General features: G+C 41.3%; 1 protein-coding gene across 4 annotated transcripts in view; it reads right to left on the bottom strand.

Moving 5' to 3' along the window:
- Positions 1–18,730, bottom strand: part of LOC112644143 (synaptonemal complex protein 3-like) — a 161,293-nt gene that overhangs the window by 86,811 nt on the left and 55,752 nt on the right. For 2 of the 4 annotated variants that reach the window (XM_049107215.1, XM_049107217.1), the window contains exons 1-2: positions 8,318–8,515; positions 1,195–1,333 (exon numbers count right to left, since the gene is read on the bottom strand). The exons of 1 other annotated variant lie outside the window; for it this stretch is intronic. Coding sequence is in view for 1 of the 3 variants with exons in the window: in XM_049107214.1 (XP_048963171.1) it covers positions 8,318–8,360 (43 nt within the window). In the remaining 2 variants the exon portion in view is untranslated. Of the gene's footprint in view, positions 1–1,194; positions 1,334–8,317; positions 8,516–18,730 lie in introns of those variants that run through there. One more of the 4 variants, XM_049107214.1, reaches the window with a different exon arrangement.

Below are 18,730 nucleotides of genomic sequence, written 5' to 3'. Positions count from 1 at the left end.
GTTCCTTTTGTCACCCTCCTCCCACCCCTTTCTTTGGGGCCAAGTTGCCATTATTAAGCATGCTGTTCTTCTGACTGGAATGTAACTATCCAGTGAGGGAGAACGCAATTGGGAATATCTCCCAGATAATTATGAATGCTAAATGTGAGTAGGTGAGCAGACAAAAAAAAAAAAAAAAAAAAAAAAAACACCATACAACATTTAGAATTCTTAAAATGTTCATTTTTCTTCTCAGAACTAAAATTGCAAACTCTATTTCAATTCAGGGGCTCCAAATGCTTAGTTTTCACTTTCTATGAATGGATTGGGTATGAGTACCTCCCATGGGGTATAAAAATAAACATAAAACTTCTCACACTACCAGAAATTGAAAAGGGCCATTGTACTCTTTTGCTGACCATAAGCGTATCAACTTATCTGGCTTTCACTCAATCACCTGCACAGAAGCCTCATGGCACTACTCTTTTCAGCATCCATAGTTCCTCTGCTGGCTGTAACTTGGAAATTATGTAGTTTGGAAATTGGAATCTCTGATTTTTGAAAAATAAAGAGGATGGCTATTTGTTGTGGGGACACAATGGCATCCCAGAGATCCATTCCAATCACTTGGCCTTCAGGAGGAAAAGGTACTCTAGGATACCCCACAGAGTGGTACAAGAATATCTTCACAGGGCCCAATCTGACTTCTAAGAAGGACAGGAGGAAAAAAAAAAAAAAAGAAGGACTGGAGGAAAGAAAGGAGGATGTGTGTGGGAGCAGGAGTGGGAAACTCCGCTACAATGAACAACTGGCTTTGCCTTCCCAGAAAGAATGGAAATCTGGTCATCTCCAGAGGAGTCTGACATCGAGGATCAGAGGACAGAGAGACCAAAACCTGAAGCAGCATAAGGAAGTTTATCAATAACTCCATTTGCCACTGGGCTTGCAGAAGGAAAGAGAAACAGAAACTATCAGTTTCTGGCTCCCAAGAAAACACAAATCTGAGCCCTGGCTCTCCAGTCCTAGCTCATAGGATCCACAGAAGGAATGCTGTACTTACACAGGGAGACCAGGGTCCTATACTTCACCAGTGTCCCTTCCTTACCTACATCCCTATCAGAAGGGTCCAGCTCACTCCTACCCTCCTGGCAGAAGTCTGAGGGCACATCTGTGAATATCACAGACTCCAAAAAGATCCAAACCATTCCTACTTACCCTGAACTTCCTTTAGGAAGGCTGAAGTTGGTAGTGCCAGAGGAAGAGAAGAAGATGGACAGGAAGGTCTCTCTGCTCCAAGTCTGATGCCTACCGAGGACCTAGTATGTGTCTAGCCAAGTACTTTACTCCGTGGAAACTACAAAAAAGAGTAAACACATATCTCTCAAGGAGACAGTCATTTAATCAGGAAGAAAAGAGCTTAAGCAGATTCTAGTAAGTCCCTACATGCTGGGCATGGTGGAGATGGGAAATTCAGCAGCAAGGAACTGGCTCAATTTGCCCCTCGCGGTATATGATGAGGACTCCCAATTCCAATCCCTTCCAGCCCCAGATCTCTGCCTCCTCAATAGATATCTGTCAGGTGAATAATTAAAACAATCTGAGAACAAAAGCCCTGAGTGCAAAGTCAAATGATGAGTTTTATTGTAGAGAACACATGGCCTGCTGGAGCAACAGAGAAGGAAGTGAAGTGGGGGTGGGGATGATGGATGACTGAGAGTGACTTTAGGAAGGAGGTGGTCTTTAAGGGAGGGTGACACTTGGATGGGACACTTCACACCTTTGGCCCATGGCATCAGAAGTCCTTACAACAGCAGTTCTGCCACTGCTTTGCAGGGAGGGGTCCCCACTGCCAAGCCTTCTGCTGGATTACTGCAACTGTCCTGTAACTGGATTTCTTGCCACTTCAACTCATGTTCTACCATTCCATTGTCTACACTGGAGTGGCCATTCAAAGTGCAAACCTAGGTATGGCACGCTTCTTTTTAAAAATCCTCTGTAAGCATTCTTTCTCAGATGAAGAAACTACATTCCTTCCGATGACATTCTAGGCCTTTGGCAACCTGGGCCTGATGTACCTGTCTGGTCTCATCTCCTCCTACTCCAGCCCACATAGACTCCATACTCCAGGGAAACAGTCCTCCTCACCGTTCTTGGAATGCATATGTTAATTCTCTTCTAGGTTTCCAATGCTTTTGTACTTGCTTTCAAATACATTCAAGCTCAAAGGTAATTACTATCTGATCTTAAAAACACCCTCGGGGATCCCTGGGTGGCTCAGCGGTTTAGCGCCTGCCTTTGGCTCAGGGCGCGATCCTGGAGTCCCGGGATCAAGTCCCGCGTCGGGCTCCCGGCATGGAGCCTGCTTCTCCCTCTGCCTGTGTCTCTGCCTCTCTCTCTCTCTCTCTCTCTCTCTCTCTCTCTCTCTCTCCTCTCTCTGTCTATCATGAATAAATAAATAAGTAAATCTTAAAAAAAAAAACACCCTCAACTGTCTCCTTGGGGATTTAAAACATCTAGAACCTCATAATTACATGCATAAGTGAAAAAGATGACCTGATGACAAAAACAGACACACAAATGGACAAAGATTAGAAAGAAGTGCACAAATGTGAGATAAGGCTTGTTGAGTAATAGAGTTATAAACAGTTTCTTCTACAAGAAGAAATATGTTAGTGTCACTACAACATATTTTTTACTGATTAAAAAAACAGCAAGCAATAGTGTACCAAATGACAGGAGGCATTAAGGTAAAGAATCTGCTTTGGGGGTAATTAATTATTTAACCAAAAGAGCACAGTGGGCTAGACACCATTATGGAAGAGACAATTTTTCAGTTAACAGTAGGAGGGAATGTCCTGAACCGTGTCATAACAGCTAGAAAGAGCAAGAGGCTTGTGCTCAAGACACAACCAAGACTGCTGCCTGTAAGGGGTGGCGGGCGGTGTCAGGGACCACAATGACTCTAGGAGTACAGGCAAAAGGACGGAAGTCAGACAACTCCTAGATGAGAGATAATGTGATCATACTTGGTGCCTGGAATGGCCACTGATATCTAGAAATGGTACATGGCTGTTACCTGAGAACACACTGGTTTTGCTGCAGTTACCAGGGTTGTATTCTTGGGGGTAGGGGAGTAGTGAATTCCCAAGAAGCTTTATGTTCCTTTGGGAATAGCAGAAATATCTGAGAATGAGAGGAAACAGGAAGGAAAATAATATTTGTTGAGTATCTACACATGCTAAGCACCATGGTCAGAAGTTACATATGGTAGGCCATGAAACCTTCACAACAACCCGGTGAGGTATAGACCTCTTATACCCTTTCACAACAGAAGTACATTCAGAGTGGTTCTAGAACTTGCCTAGCCCCTAGCATGTAAGTGACAGAGCTAACAAGTGCCTGTGTATATTTCTGAGCAACCGGAAAGGGATCATAGACAAATGAAAGTAGAGATCATGTTGAGATCATGGGTGCTTTCCTGATGACTTCTATTTTTCTTAATGTTGTTATAATAATGTTAAAGCAATTTCTTCTGACTGGAAGTTATTTTTAAGATTTTATTTATTTGTTCATGAGAGACACAGAGAGAGGCAGAGACACAGGCAGAGAGAGAAGCAGGCTCCATGAAGGGACCTCGATTCGGGACTCGATCCCAGGATTCCAGGATCATGCCCTAGGCCGAAGGCAGACAGACGCTCAGCTGCTGAGGCACCCAGGCGTCCCTTGACTGGAAGTTAAAAAGGAATTAGTTTGATGGATTCCTAGATACCCTACCCCATATCTATTTAATGTGATCTGAAGACCAGTTTAACAAATTTAAGAATTAGGATTAAAGTCTCAAAAGGCAACTGTTATAATTTTTCAAGTAATTTTTAAAAAGATAAAATAATAGGGACATCTGGGTGGCTCAGCAGTCGAGTGACTGCCTTCGACTCAGGGCATGATCCCAGATCCAGGGATTGAGTCCCATGTCAGACTCCCTGTGAGGAGCCTGCTTCTCCCTCTGTCTGTGTCTCTGCTTCTCTCTGTGTGTCTCTCATAAATACATAAATAAGCAAATAAATAAATCTTTAAAAACAGGTAAATGATAAAAGCAAGCTTTATAAAAGACAATACAAACTAGGGATGGTAGAAAGGGAGGTGGGTGGTGGGTGGGGGTGACTGGGTGACGGGCACTGAAGGGGGTACTTGATGGGATGAGCACTGGGTGTTATTCTATATGTTGGCAAATTGAACACCAATAAAAAATAAATTTATAAAAAGAAAAAAATAAAAATAAATGTATAAAAATAAATAATAAAAAAGACAATACAGAAAGATCCTGAAATGCCAAAAAAAAAAAAAAACAATCATTAAACTCTATAATCAATTTTTTATAAATAAGAGAATGAAAATATACGACAGTTCCCTAAGAAGCAACCAGAGGCCAGGGATCTTGGCTCAGATAACTGAAGCACTGCAGTGACTGACGCCCTGTGCCAACAGGGCAGGAGAGAATCTGCATGTTGGTGTTCCCAGAGTGAAGAGATTTTTCAAAGTGAAGTGTGTAGAGGAGCTGGCTTTGCCAGAGGCTGCATCTTTGAGTCCCACGTCACATTCTAAATGCAAAACCCACAATTTTATATGATGGGGGCAATAAAGACTAAAAAGGTTTATGCTCCAACTAGTCCATAAAATGCAATTAATGCCTGTTTATTCTCATATCTGTGACAAAACGGATTCCTTTAAGCTGCTTCTCAAATTCTATGTCTCAGGTGTATAAGTCATGTTTAACAAATGGGCCTAAATTACAGAAAGCAATAGTCTTGTTTAGATCTTAAAGTGTCTGAAAGCCTTGTGGCAATTCCTATGCCCAACACAAGAAATGGAGATAAACAAAACTTGAAATCTGTTTATTTTTTGCTCCAAAAGACACTTCTCTGGTCTTGAAAAGAGTTGCGCTGATACTAGATTTGTAGATGTGTATTTATATGCAATGTGAAATGTTTAAAAATTTGCTACTTTGAGGGGCACCTGGGTAACACAAACACAGTTGGTTGATTGTCCAACTCTTGGTTTCAGCTCAGGTCAGGTGATCTCAGGGTCCTAGGATGGAGTCACGCATCTGGCTCCATGTTCAGCAGAAAGTCTGCTTGAGATTCTCTCTCTTCCTCTGCCCTGCTCCCCTTACATAAATAAATAAAATCTTTAAAAAATTTGACACTTTGAAAATTGACCTAAAGGTCAACCTAAAATCACAGTAACTAAAGGTCTTCTTTATTGTGGGTAATACAGTAAAAGACTAAACTCTCTTCTGCCTGTTTTCTTCAATCCAGTGAAACAACTATCTGGCACCAAAAAACTAAGCATTTCCTCTAGGTCTCTGCACAGGCCTGACCAGGCTGTGCCTTTTTTTTTTTTTTTTTTTTTTTTGGCTGTGCCTTTTTAGTGGATCACAGGAAATCCTGCAGGAATCCATCAGTGACTACTTAACTGTCCTGGAAAAAGTGGAGGCTTTTCAAAGAGTTAAAAATAGATCTGCCCTAGGACCCAGCAATTGCACTGCTGGGGATTTATCCCAAAGATACAAATGCAATGAAACACCGGGACCCCATGTTTATAGCAGCAATGTCCACAATAGCCCAACTGTGGAAGGAGCCTCGGTGTCCATCGAAAGGTGAATGGATAAGGAAGATGTGGTTTATGTATACAATGGAATATTCCTCAGCCATTAAAACGACAAATACCCACCATTTGCTTCGACATGGATGGATCTGGAGGGTATTATGCTGAGTGAAATAAGTCAATCGGAGAAGGACAAACATTATATGGTCTCATTCATTTGGGGAATATAAAAAATAGTGAAAGGGAATAAAGGGGAAAGGAGAAAAATTGAGTGGGAAATATCAGGGAGGGAGACAGAACATGAGAGACTCCTAACTCTGGGAAATGAACTAGGGGTGGGGAAGGGGAGGTGGGCGGGGGTTGGGGGTGACTGGGTGACCGGCACTGAGGGGGGCACTTGATGGGATGAGCACTGGGTGTTATTCTATATGTTGGCAAATTGAACACCAATAAAAAATAAATTTATAAAAAAAAAGTGGAGGCTTTTTTTTTTCTTTTACACATTGGTAAGGTAATGTAAATTAGATATTTGAAACCCTTCTTGGGGAAGAAATGTGTGGGAAATATCAGAAAGGGAGACAGAACGTAAAGACTGCTAACTCTGGGAAACGAACTAGGGGTGGTGGAAGGGGAGGAGGGCGGGGGGTGGGAGTGAATGGGTGACGGGCACTGGGGGTTATTCTGTATGTTAGTAAATTGAACACCAATAAAAAATAAATTAAAAAAAAATGAAACCCTTCTTTTTTTCAGTATATTTGTTTTTTTAATAATAAATTTATTTTTTATTGGTGTTCAATTTGGCAACATACAGCTTAATGCCACTGAGCTGTACACTTAAAAATGGCTAGAATGGTAATTTTTGAGATATATAATTTTTAAAAAAGAGTATAAACACCATCTGGGTCTATTCTTATGTATAAACATCAATTTATACTCTGACATACCTTCTATTCTAGCCTGTCTTCTCACTAGTTCTTGAAAAAAAAACTGTTCAGAGGGTACCTGGGTGGCTCAGTGGTTGAGCATCTGCCTTTGGCTCGGGTTGTGATCCCAGGGTCCTGGGATCGAGTCCCACATCAGCTTCTCCCACAGGGAACCTGCTTCTCCTTCTGCCTATGTCTCTGCCTCTCTCTGTGTGTCTGTCATGAATAAATAAATACAATCTTTAAAGAAAAAAAAAAAAAGAAGAAAGAAAAAACTGTTCATTTCTTCTCCTGAGCATTTGTCATAGTATTATCTAGCTTAGAAACTATCATTTCTACATCTCCAAAGGCAGCTTAAATTTCTCCTTCTTTTGTTTCCCATACTACTTCTTATTTAAACTTGCGATATGAGTGGTTAATCATGCAGTTTCTTAATATTTCATCATTGCATATTCAGATCTTGTCCTGTTTTCTCTCCCCCAACAGGCCCTAATTTCCTTCACACCCAGGACTGGGTCTCACATGTGGCATAACAGAGAACTCTGAGGCACAGAGTAGATGTCAAAGGTGTAGTGAATGATCAAATGGTGGGTGGAGAGGAGAGAACTGCAGAAGGGTGTCCTATGGACTCCATCTTCTTTCAAGATGGGCAATCTGTGAGGAGTTTGAAGCTCAACCTCTTGGCGGCCACTGGCTTAGCAGAGACACTGCAGGGCAGAAAGGATGATACACTCTCTACCTAAGAATTGAGGAAGCCTTTCAGAGAGGAAAAAGAAATGCAAGCTCACATCTAAATATCCTGTCAGGAACCTAATCTTTCCCTATTTTTCTGGGTTATGCTTCTGGGTAAGAACAGGGTCCTAGGAAGGTACTGCTGGAGGAGGAGGAAGAAACTGTGAGAAACTCTGGCCCTGTCCTGAAGAAATCTAAGGTAAAAATTGATTGGGTACTACTACTCCCCTGTGAAACAGTGTTATCACCTACCCCCTACCTGCCTTACAGGCACTGAAGTTCAAAACTAGGTAAGAGACATGGCAGTGCTTTGCTCAGTGGCGCCAGAATGAAATAAAAGGAATGACCTAACGCCTAAGTGGCAGAAACCTTGGCAAGGCAGGGTTTACACCAGGCAGCAGGTGACATCTGAGCTACTCCTGTATACCCTGCCCCATTGAAGGGGCAGCCCAGAGAACACTCTGGGCTGCGCTGTCCAGTGGGGCAGCCATGCAGTCAAATGCGTCTGTGTGCTGAGTATGACTTGAGATGTGCTGTACGGGTCAAATACACATTGGATTTTGAAGAGTTGGTGAAGGAAAAAAGAATGTAAGATATCTCGTCGCTAACTTCTTATATTGATCACATGCTGAAATAATACTTTTGGATATGGTGGGTTAAGTAAAACACGTTATTAAAGTTAATTTCACCAGTTTCTTTTAACTTCTAATACAGCACACAGGCAGCTCACATTGTGTTTCTATTGGACAGCGCTGCCCCCTAGGGGATGGTGGTGGCCTGACATCTCCAAGGCTACGGATGCCTTCTCTGCACCAAACATCCAGTCCTGCAGTCCTCCCACACCTCCCCACCCCAAGCATCGGTTTTCTCTTCCCTCATTCTGGGGAAGAGCTGGCCCCCCTCCTTCATCCGTAGACTGAGGGGCTCGCCTCTCTGCCCGCACTATCTGAGTTGGTTCCTTCACATCACTTTTCCTTCCCATCTGGAGTGTGGACTCCCACACTGAGCGCTTTAGGTTCCCAGCACTGTGGTAGAGGGGCGCCCCGGGGGCAGTGCAGGCAGCCCGTGCACCAGCTTACCTCCGGCGCTCAGCATCGCCGATCTCCTCCAGCAAGCTCTCATCTAACTGTCACGCGCGGCCACGCACGGCCGTCACCACGGCAACTCAGTCTCACAGGCCACCTGAGTCACTCGACAACTGTGAGGCCGCAGGCTCAGAAAGGTCGCCAAGCCGGCAACAGGCACACAGGGCGCTTGCGCTCTACAGCCACCGCCGCCCCTCCCCCCCCCCCCCCCCCCAGCTCCTCCAGGGCCCGCCATCGCGTCTTCGGAGTCCAAGCCTATCTGTTGCACGCTCCTCAGAGAGGGCTATTAGCTACCCCTGGCCCCTGAGGGCGCAAGGAGGTACTCCAGCCTTCCCTAGGATCCTGGGAGTTGTAGTCCGCAGCCCAGACACAGGCGGGGTTCTACCGGGCACCGTCCTTCCACAAGTGGCTAGAGAGGAGGTCGCTACCTTGGCAGCTGCGTCAGCCCCAAGGAACTCAAGGACCAGGACCTCCGTCCTGAGCTAGCACCCACCAGCTCCCTAGGCCCAGCTGCCTGCTAGCACACCTGCAGCCATGGGCGTCCAGACAGAGAAGGCGCCAGTGTAATTACAGGACAAGCACTTGGTGTACCAGCAGACTACAGGGGACAGAGTGAGGTCGTGAAGATTAACTTCCGCCACAGCTATGGGTTGACTGCCTTGCATGAGTCAGATACTATCCCAGGCTCAGGAGTGCAGAGAACCCAGACAGGTATGGGCCCTGCCCTCGAGGAGTTAATCAGTTGCTGAGCAGTTGAGTCCTCGTGCAAGGATATAGGAAGTTACTAAAAACAGTAGCTAATCCCTAGCCCCACAGCAACACTAGAGATGGGATCCATAGGAGACTTTCAACCAGAGAAATGCCTGAGACACCCAGGCCCTCGACTCCACAGATACCGTCCGGCTCTGGGTCTATAGACCACCTGCATGTATCAAAGCACTGCTGTAAGGAACAATAAAAATTTAGCCAGGCAAAGGTGAAGGGCAAATACCAGTACATGAATAATCTCCCAAACACTATGCAATGCAATGAAAAATTATGTTCATTCTACCTTCAAACTATCAAATTCATTTACTTTTCTCACTGCCTAAATACCACCATAGTCCGTCCACCTGAGGGGTCTACAAAAAAGGGGTATGTGTGCTTCTTGGGATGTGCACACTTTCCAGGGTTAGGTGGGAAAGGCTATGTTCAATTTTCACATTCGGGTGCTTAAAACTTGACACTTTGTTGGTGCATGTCCATCTCCACAATCACTTTCTTTATTTTTTTTTTTCTTATTTTTAAAAGATTTATTATTTATTTACTTATTTATGATAGACATAGAGAGAGAGAGAGAGAGACAGAAACACAGGAGGAGGGAGAAGCAGGCTCCATGCCAGGAGCCCGAAGTGGGACTCGATCCCAGGTCTCCAGGATCGCACCCTGGGCCAAAGGCAGGCGCCAAACCGCTGAGCCACCCAGGGATCCCCCTCCACAATCACTTTCATGAAAGTTACAAAGGAAAGCATATTCATTATTCATCTTGAAATATTCATTAGCCGATAACTGAAGTGTACTTTCCAGGATTTAAAAATCTCAGTGGCCCCGATGTTATAGCAGCATGGCCCGATAGCCAAACTGTGGAAGGAGCCTCGGTATCCAACGAAAGATGAATGGATAAAGAAGACGTGGTTTATGTATACAATGGAATATTACTCAGCTATTAGAAATGACAAATACCCACCATTTGCTTCAACGTGGATGGAACTGGAGGGTTATATGCTGAGTGAAGTAAGTCAGTCGGAGAGAAGGACAAACATTATATGTTCTCATTCATTTGGGGAATATAAATAATAGTGAAAGGGAATAGAAGGGAAGGGAAGAAGAATGTTGGGAAATATCAGAAAAGGGAGACAGAACGTAAAGACTGCTAACTCTGGGAAACGAGCTAGGGGTGGTAGAAGGGGAGGAGGGCGGGGGGTGGGAGTGAATGGGTGACGGGCACTGAGGGTTATTCTGTATGTTAGTAATTGAACACCAATAAAAAATAAATTAAAAAAATAAAATAAAAATCTCAGTGGGGCGGGCAAAATACAGGAACACCACCAATTATTAGTTTGGAAAAACCCCTCCATCAGTGAGATAATCAAATCATCAATTCTTTAGGACTTGAAATATCCTATCGTACACACACTAATTTCTGCTGGGAATGATGCATGGTTCCAAAAACATCAGTATCTTAGGCTGCGTTGAGACATATGATTTCATATATTACTGTTACAATGGGCCATACGCATGATTTGACACCTTAATGCGCCACAATATTTATATAATTTATATTTTCTGAAAACAGACTCCTACATTTTTCCCCATAATAATTGTCTTTGCCAATTATTCTTGATGCTTGAGCCTGCAAGAGAAAAGTCACATAAAATAACTTAATCAGGTTAGAATAATAAACATTTTCAGATTATCTGGACTATTTTATTATTTTATTTTATATCTGGAGTATTTTCTGATGATACCATGTATCGGAGATGCATGGATGATGATGAATGATACCAACAATATTTTTCTGATGATACCATGTATCGGAGATGCACTGAATGATACCAACAAATTAAAAGTTTGCAAGATTCTTTGAGATAAATTAGCTTCTTAAAATAGTTAAAACTATTTAGTACAAATTAAATCAATAAGTATTCCAATTATCATTACCTTAGTTCATCTTACAAAATATTTTATGTCTTCCACCTCTTTTAAATAAACAAAAGGCCAGCTACAAGACAATTTTTAGCAGTATATCCATTTCTCTGTCTTATTTATTTATTTATATATTTATTTATTTATAGAAGAGCATGAGCAGGGGAGGGGCAGAGGGAGAGGGAGAGAAAGAATCTCAAGTAGACTAACAGTGAGCATGGAGCCCCACTGGGGCTCGATCTCACAACCCTGAGATCACCACCTGAGCAGAAATCAACAGTTAGGTGCTTAACTGACTGAGCCACACAGATGCCACCATTTATCGTTCTTCATGACATGACAAAGAGTTGACCATAATACCTAATAAAATTAATGAACTTATTTCTGAGGTTTACATGATTGTGATTTATTTATTCCTGAAAGATCGCTGGAGTGAAAAACATGGATGCATGTCATGCTTTCCCCGTTATAATGCCTTATTTGATAACATAAAATTTTAGGTACATATCACATAGGTTTATAATACACTCAATGATGATAAATAGCCTTTTTAACAAGTTTTGCAATTGATTAGAAGATGGATAAAATATCATATAAATGATCTATATCATTTAAAGCTCAATATCGAAGACTTCAGTAATATGCTTATTCAAAGAAGTATCCTATCATGTATTTCTTAGTAGTTTAAAAAATATTCTTCCAGGGGCATCTGGGTGGCTCAGTCAGTTAAACATCTGCTTTCAGCTCACGTCATGATCCCCAGGTCCTGTGATGGAGACCCACATTAGGCTCCCTACTTAGCGGGGAGTCTGCTTCTCCCTCTACCTCTACTTCTGCCTCTGCCTCTGCCCCTCCCTGCCTGCTTATGCTCTCTCTCATGCTCTCTCTTGTGATCTCTCTCTCAAATATACAAATAAAATCTTTAAAAATATTATTCCAACTGCATATTAGCACAATTATTTAATTTGGAAAGAGAAAGAGTCATACTGATCTGACAGAAATTAAGGCCAATGTGCTTCATTGGTGTGACAATGATAAAGGCCTTTTCCAGTAAAGTTCCAGGGCATATATTTCCCATACACTGAATGAGCTAGATCTGCAACTTTAAAGTTTTAGCAACAATATGTAGAAAACATGCATAAGATATTTTTATCCTTTTTATCATTTTTATAAGGAACTAATTATTGGCAAAATAATTTTCATCAAGAACTAATTATTGGCAAAGCATATATTTAAATCAATTCTCAGTATACCTGGACTTTTCCAAGCAAATCAAATGAAAGAGTAGTTCTAACTGAAGAAAAAGAGATAGAATTTATAGCTACGTCTTTGCAAAGGCTTTTTTAGCATATTTTATTTTTTTAATATTTATTTTTTTTATTGGAGTTCAATTTGCCAACATATAGCATAACACCCAGTGCTCATCCCATCAAGTGCCCCCCTCAGTGCCCGTCACCCAGTCACACACACACCCCGCCGCCCACCTCCATTTCTACCACCCTTGCAAAGGCTTTTGATATGTTTCTCAGAAATTGTGAAACAAAGGACTCTAATGAGTGGAGGATCCATCCTTTTTCAGGCCAGGTAGTTTCCAAAAGGACTTAATAGAGTTGTCAGCTGATTGATAGATCCTTAAAAACAATTTTAAATGAGAGATTGTTGTGTGATTGTGGGTTAACCTCATGGAAGGAATTCAAAGAATGAGATGACATACTACATTAAATCTGCTTTTGCTCCCACCCGCTTCTTCTTTTTTTCCTTTGAATTTTTGAGGTTTTTAAATTGGAGAATAATTGACATATAATATCATATCAGTAAGACAGTGATTGGACATTCATATAATTACAAAATGGTCACCATGGTAAGTCTCATTACCATCTGTCACCGTACAAAGTCCTTACAATATTTTTTAAGTCATTACAATATTATTGACTATATTCTCTATGCTGTACATTACATCCCTGTGTCTTATTTATTTCATAACAGGAAGTTTTTACTTCTTTTTTTTCTTTTTTAGAAGTTTTTACTTCTTAATCCTCTTCACCTATCTCATCCATATCTCTCCCCGTCTGGCAACCATCCTTTTGTTCTCTGTATCTGTGAGTCTGTTTCCATTTTGTTTCGTTTATTTGTTTGTTTGTTTGTTTTTTAGATTCCACATGTAAGTAAAGTCCCATGGTATTTGTCTTTGTCTGGTTTATTTCACTTAGCATGATACCCTCTAGGTCCATCCATGTTGTTACAAAGGGCAAGATGTCCTTTTTCTGTGTGGCTGAATAATATTTCATTGTATATACACCACATATTCTTTATTTATTTATTTTTTTATGGGTGTTCAATTGGCCAACATATAGCATAACACCCAGTGCTCATCCCATCAAGTGTCCCCCTCAGTCCCCATCACCCAGTCACCCCCACACCCCACCCACCCCTTTCTACCACCCCTTGTTCCTTTCCCAGAGTTAGGAGTCTCTCATGTTCTGTCTCCCTTTCCGATATCTCCCACTCATTTTTTCTCCTTTCCCCTTTATTCCCTTTCACTATTTTTTATATTCCCCAAATGAATGAGACCATATAATGTTTGTCCTTCTCCGATTGACTTATTTCACTTAGCATAATACCCGCCAGTTCCATCCACGTCGAAGCAAATGGTGGGTATTTGTCGTTTCTAATGGCTGAGGAATATTCCATTGTATACGTATACCACATCTTCTCTATCCATTTATCTTTTGATGGACACCGAGGCTCCTTCCACAGTTTACACCACATATTCTTTACCCATTTATCTATCGATGGACATTTAGGTTGCTTCCATATCTCAGCTATTGTAAATAATGCTGTGATGAACACAGGGGTGCATATTCTTTTTTAAATTTGCTTTTTAGGGCAGCGCAGGTAGCTCGGCAGTTTAGCACCGCCTTCAGCCCAGGGTGTGATCCTGGAGACCTGGAATCAAGTCCCACGCTGGGCCTGTATGGATCCTGCTTCTTCCTCTACCTGTGCTCTGCTCTCTCTCTGTGTGTCTCTCATGAGTAAATAAATAACATCTTTAAAAATAAATAAATTTGCTTTTTTATTTTCTACTTTTTGATAAATACCTAGAAAGGGAATTATTGGATCATATATTTCTATTTTTAGTTATTTGGGGAACCTCCAAAATGTTTTCCATAGTGGCTGCACCAATTTACATTCCTACCAACAGTGCACAATGGTATTAAAATAGAACTACCATATAATCCAATAATCCACTACTGGATATTTAACTGAGGACAAAGAAAGCACTAACTTGAAAAGATATGTGCCCCTGTGTTTATTGCAACATTATTTACAGTAGCCAACATATGGAAGCAACCTAAGTGTCCATTAAAAGAAGAATTGATAAGGAAGATGTGGGGTACATACACACACACGCAATGGAATATTGCACAGCCATTATAAAAGAATGAGAGGGGCAGCCCAGGTGGCTCAGTGGTTTAGCGCCACCTTCAGCCCAGGGCCTGATCCTGGAGACCCCGGATTGAGTCCCGCGTCAGGCTCCCTGCATGGAGCCTGCTTCTCCCTCTGCCTCTGCCTCTGCCTCTCTCTCTCTCTCTCTCTCTCTCTCATGAATAAGTAAATAAATAAAATCCTGAACATTAAAAAAAATAAAAAGAATGAGATCCAGCCATTTGTGACAACATGGATGGACCTGGAAGATATTTTGTTAAGTGAGATTAGTCAGACTGAGAAAGACAAATACCATATGATTTCACTCATGTGTGGAATCTAAAACAAAAAAATTAATAAACAAGCAATCATCAGAATCAGACCTGCAAATACAGAGAACAAAATGAAGGTTGCTGGGGTTGATGGGGGTTCGGTAAAATGAGTGAAAGGATGCGGGAGATAGACTTCCAGTTGTGGAATGAATATGCCACAAGAATAAAAGGTACAGCATAGGGAATATGGTCAATGATATTGTAATAGCACTGTTCAGTGACAGATAGTAGCTACACCTGTGGTGAGTATAGTGTAAGGGATAGAGAAGTTGAATCTCTATGTTGTACACCTGAAACTAATATAACTTTGCATATCAACTATACTCTAATAAAAATTAAAACAAAAAGTTTTCCCCAAACTCCAAAAAATCCCCACCCAAAACAAAACAAAAAACCCAAACCAAAAAAAAAAAAAAAAAAACAATGCACAAGAGTGCCCTTTTCACCACTCCTCGGTAATACAGGTTAGTTTTTGTCTTTTTGACAGTAGTCATCCTGACAAGTGTGAGATGTTATCTCACTGTAATTTTGATTTACTCACTGATGATGAGTGATGTCAAGCATCTTTTCATGGGCCTGTTGGCCATCCACATGTCTTCTTTGGAAAAATGTCTACTTAGGTCCTCTGCCCATTTTTCATCAGCTTAGGGTTTTGGGGGGACTGGTAGGGGATATTGAGTTTATGGCTTTATATATTTGATTTTCACTCCTTCTCATATATCAATTGTAAATACATTCTCTCCCCTTCAGCCGATTGTCTTTTTGTTGTGTTAGTGGTTTCCTTTGCTGTGCAAAGCCTTTTTAGTCTGATTAGTCCCAGTTTATTTTTGTTGCCCTTTCCTGAGGAGACAGATCCAAAAAATCCATCACTAGGAGCAATGTCAGACCAACAGAGCTTACTGCCTGTACTCCCAGGATTTTTATGGTTTCAGGTCTTACATTTAAGCCTTTAATCCATTTTGAGTTTATTTTTGTATATGTGTAAGAAAATGGTCCAGTTTTATTTTTTGCATGTAGTTGTCCAGTTTTCCAAACACCATTTATTGAAGGGACTGTGTTTTCCCCATTGTATATTCTTGACTCCTATGCCGTAGCTTTTGAGCCATACAAATATGAGTTCATTCCTGGGCTCTCTATTCTGTTTTTACTGAACTATGTTTCTGTTTTTGTGCCAGGACCAAACTGTTTTGATTACTATAACTCTGTGGTATAACCTGAAATCTTGGGGCATAATACCTCTAGCTGTTTTCTTCTTCCTCAAGATTGCCTTGGATATTTGGGATATTTTGTAATTCCATACAAATCCTAAGGGTCCCTGTTTTAGCCCTGTGGAAGACAGCCATTGGTATTTTTGATAGAGATTCCTTTGGATCTGTAGATTGCTTTGGATGATATGGATATTTCAATAATATTAATTCTTCCAGTCCATGAGCATGGTATATGTTTCCATTTGTTTGAGTTGTCTTCAATTTCTTTCAGCAGTGTCTTATAGTTTCCAGAGGTCAGGACTTTCACCTCCCTGGGTAAGTTTATTCCTAGGTATTTTATTCTTTTGGCACAATTGTAAATAGGATTGTTTTCTTAATTTCTCCTTCTGGTAGTTTGTTATTAGTGTATAGTGCAACAGATTTCTGTATGTTGATTTTGTATCCTGCAACTGTACTGAATTCATTCATTGTTCTAAAGTTTTGGGGTGGAGGCTTTAGGTTTTCTATATACAAGTAGTATCATGTCATCTGCAAATAGTGACAGTTTTACTTTTTCTCTCCAATTTGTTTTTTAAAGATTTTATTACTTTATTCCTGAGAGAGAAGAGAGAGAGGCACAGAGACAGGCAGAGGGAGAAATGGGCTCCATGCAGGAAGCCCACGCGGGACTCGATCCTGGGTCTCCAGGATCACACCGTGGGCTGCAGGAAGCACCAAACCGCTGAGCCACCGGGCTGCCCCTTCCTGTCCAATTTGAATGCCTTTTTTCTTTTTGTTTTCCAACTGCTGTGGCTAGTCTCATCTGATTCTTTGGATTTAAAAAAGGTAAATGATCCTGCCTCATATTCTCACCTCATACTTATCCATGAAAATATTAATTCATTGAAAAAAAATCCCATCCATCTCTCCTACCGATTCATTTCCATCCAAATTTTACTTTTTACTTATTTCTGAAAAAATTTACTAAGTTATTCTGAGCAGGTAATATGATCAATAATTGTGCTGGTGGAAAATTCAAAAATGAAGAGTCTTAGCACAGTGAACAAATATTGCAATGGAGAAAATAGCATTTCAATTTATTTATATATTTTTGTTGCAGAGAACCACTATAGGGTTCAAAGATGTTGAGGATGAAAGAGAGATTTCATTCAGATAAAATTATGTGAGGGAGGGGAGTAGAGATAAAATGAAGATGTCGATTTTCCAACTTAGGACAGCTGTTTCTTGTATTTTTAAGTAGATGATGATGGGTGTCAAATTGCCAGGATATTTAGATTTCACTGGGTAGCATCAATATAGTAATGTTAAACTTTTGTTTTAAAATGTCCACACTGGGGCAAGCAGCCCTGGTGGCCAGGCGGTTTAGCACCGCCTTCAGCCCAGGCTGTGATCCTGGGGACCTGGGATCGAGTCCCACGTCTGGCTCCCTGCGTGGAGTTTGCTTCTCCTATGTGTGTGTGTGTGATTATAAATATGTGAGGGGCAGCCCGGTGGCTCACGTTTAGCGCCTTCAGCTCCAGGGTGATACCTGGAGTCCCAGGATCGAGTCCCGCATTGGGCCCCTGCATGGAGCCTGCTTCTCCCTCTGCCTGGGTCCTGCCCTCTCTGTGTGTCTCTCATGAATAAATAAATAAAATCTTTAAAAATAAATATGTGTGAGAATGTGCATGTGAAAAATGAGTAGGAGTTATGTGAAAGTAGTATTTATGAATATGTGTGAGAGAATATGTGTGTATGAGCTACATGTATATGTGCTTGAGTGCATGTATGTGAAGGCACAAGGTGTGTGTGAATGTATGCAGTATGTATGATGTGCAAGATATAATGCAAATAAGAATGTGTGTGAGAGAGAGAGAATGTGTATGAGGTCAGATGAATGTGTGTGAGTGCATATATATGAGGGCATCTGTGCATGAGACTGAGTATGTGTGTGAGGATGGGCATATATGCATGTAGTATGAGTGTGTGAGAATGTGTGAGTGTATATAAGAGAATGTATATGAGCGGTGTGAGTGTATGTGTGAGTGTACACAGGTGAGGACATATGTGTGTGGAGTAGGTGAGTCTATTTGAGTGTGTGTGCAGCCATCATTTGTCAGAGTATGTGTTTAAAAAATATATGAACCCGATGTTTCAGCAGCAATGTCCACAGCCCAACTGTGGAAAGAGCTTCTGTGTCCATCGAAAGATGAATGGATAAAGAAGATGTGGTTTATGTATGTAATGGAATACTACTCCAGCCATTAGAATCGACAATGCCACCTTTTTCCTTCGACGTGGATGGAACTAGAGGGTATTACGCTGAGTGAAATAAGTCAATCGGAGAAGGACAAACATTATATGGTCTCATTCATTTGGGGGAATATAAAAAATAGTGAAAGGGAATAAAGGGAAAGGAGAAAATGAGGGAAATATCACAAAGGGAGACAGAATACAGAAAGACCCTAACTCTGGGAACTAACTAGGGTGGTGGAAGGAGGTGGGCGGGGATGGGGTGACTGGGATGGGCACTGAAGTGGGCACTTGATGGGGTGAGACTGGGTGTTATCCTGTATGTTGACAAATTGAACACCAATAAAAAATAAATTTATTAAAAAGAAAAAAATGTATGTGAAAATGTGTGACAGAATGTAGTGTTGAATGTATGTAGAATATAAGTGAGATGTGTGTGTGTGTGTGTGGTGTGTGTGTGTGTGTGCATTGAGGGCTTGGAGCAGGGCAGAAGAGGAATTTCAAACAGATAGGAGCCTGAGTGA

This window comes from Canis lupus, chromosome X (genome assembly GCF_003254725.2).
Source record: "Canis lupus dingo isolate Sandy chromosome X, ASM325472v2, whole genome shotgun sequence".
Taxonomy (NCBI): domain Eukaryota; kingdom Metazoa; phylum Chordata; class Mammalia; order Carnivora; family Canidae; genus Canis; species Canis lupus.
This window is presented reverse-complemented; position numbering and strand designations above follow the sequence as displayed.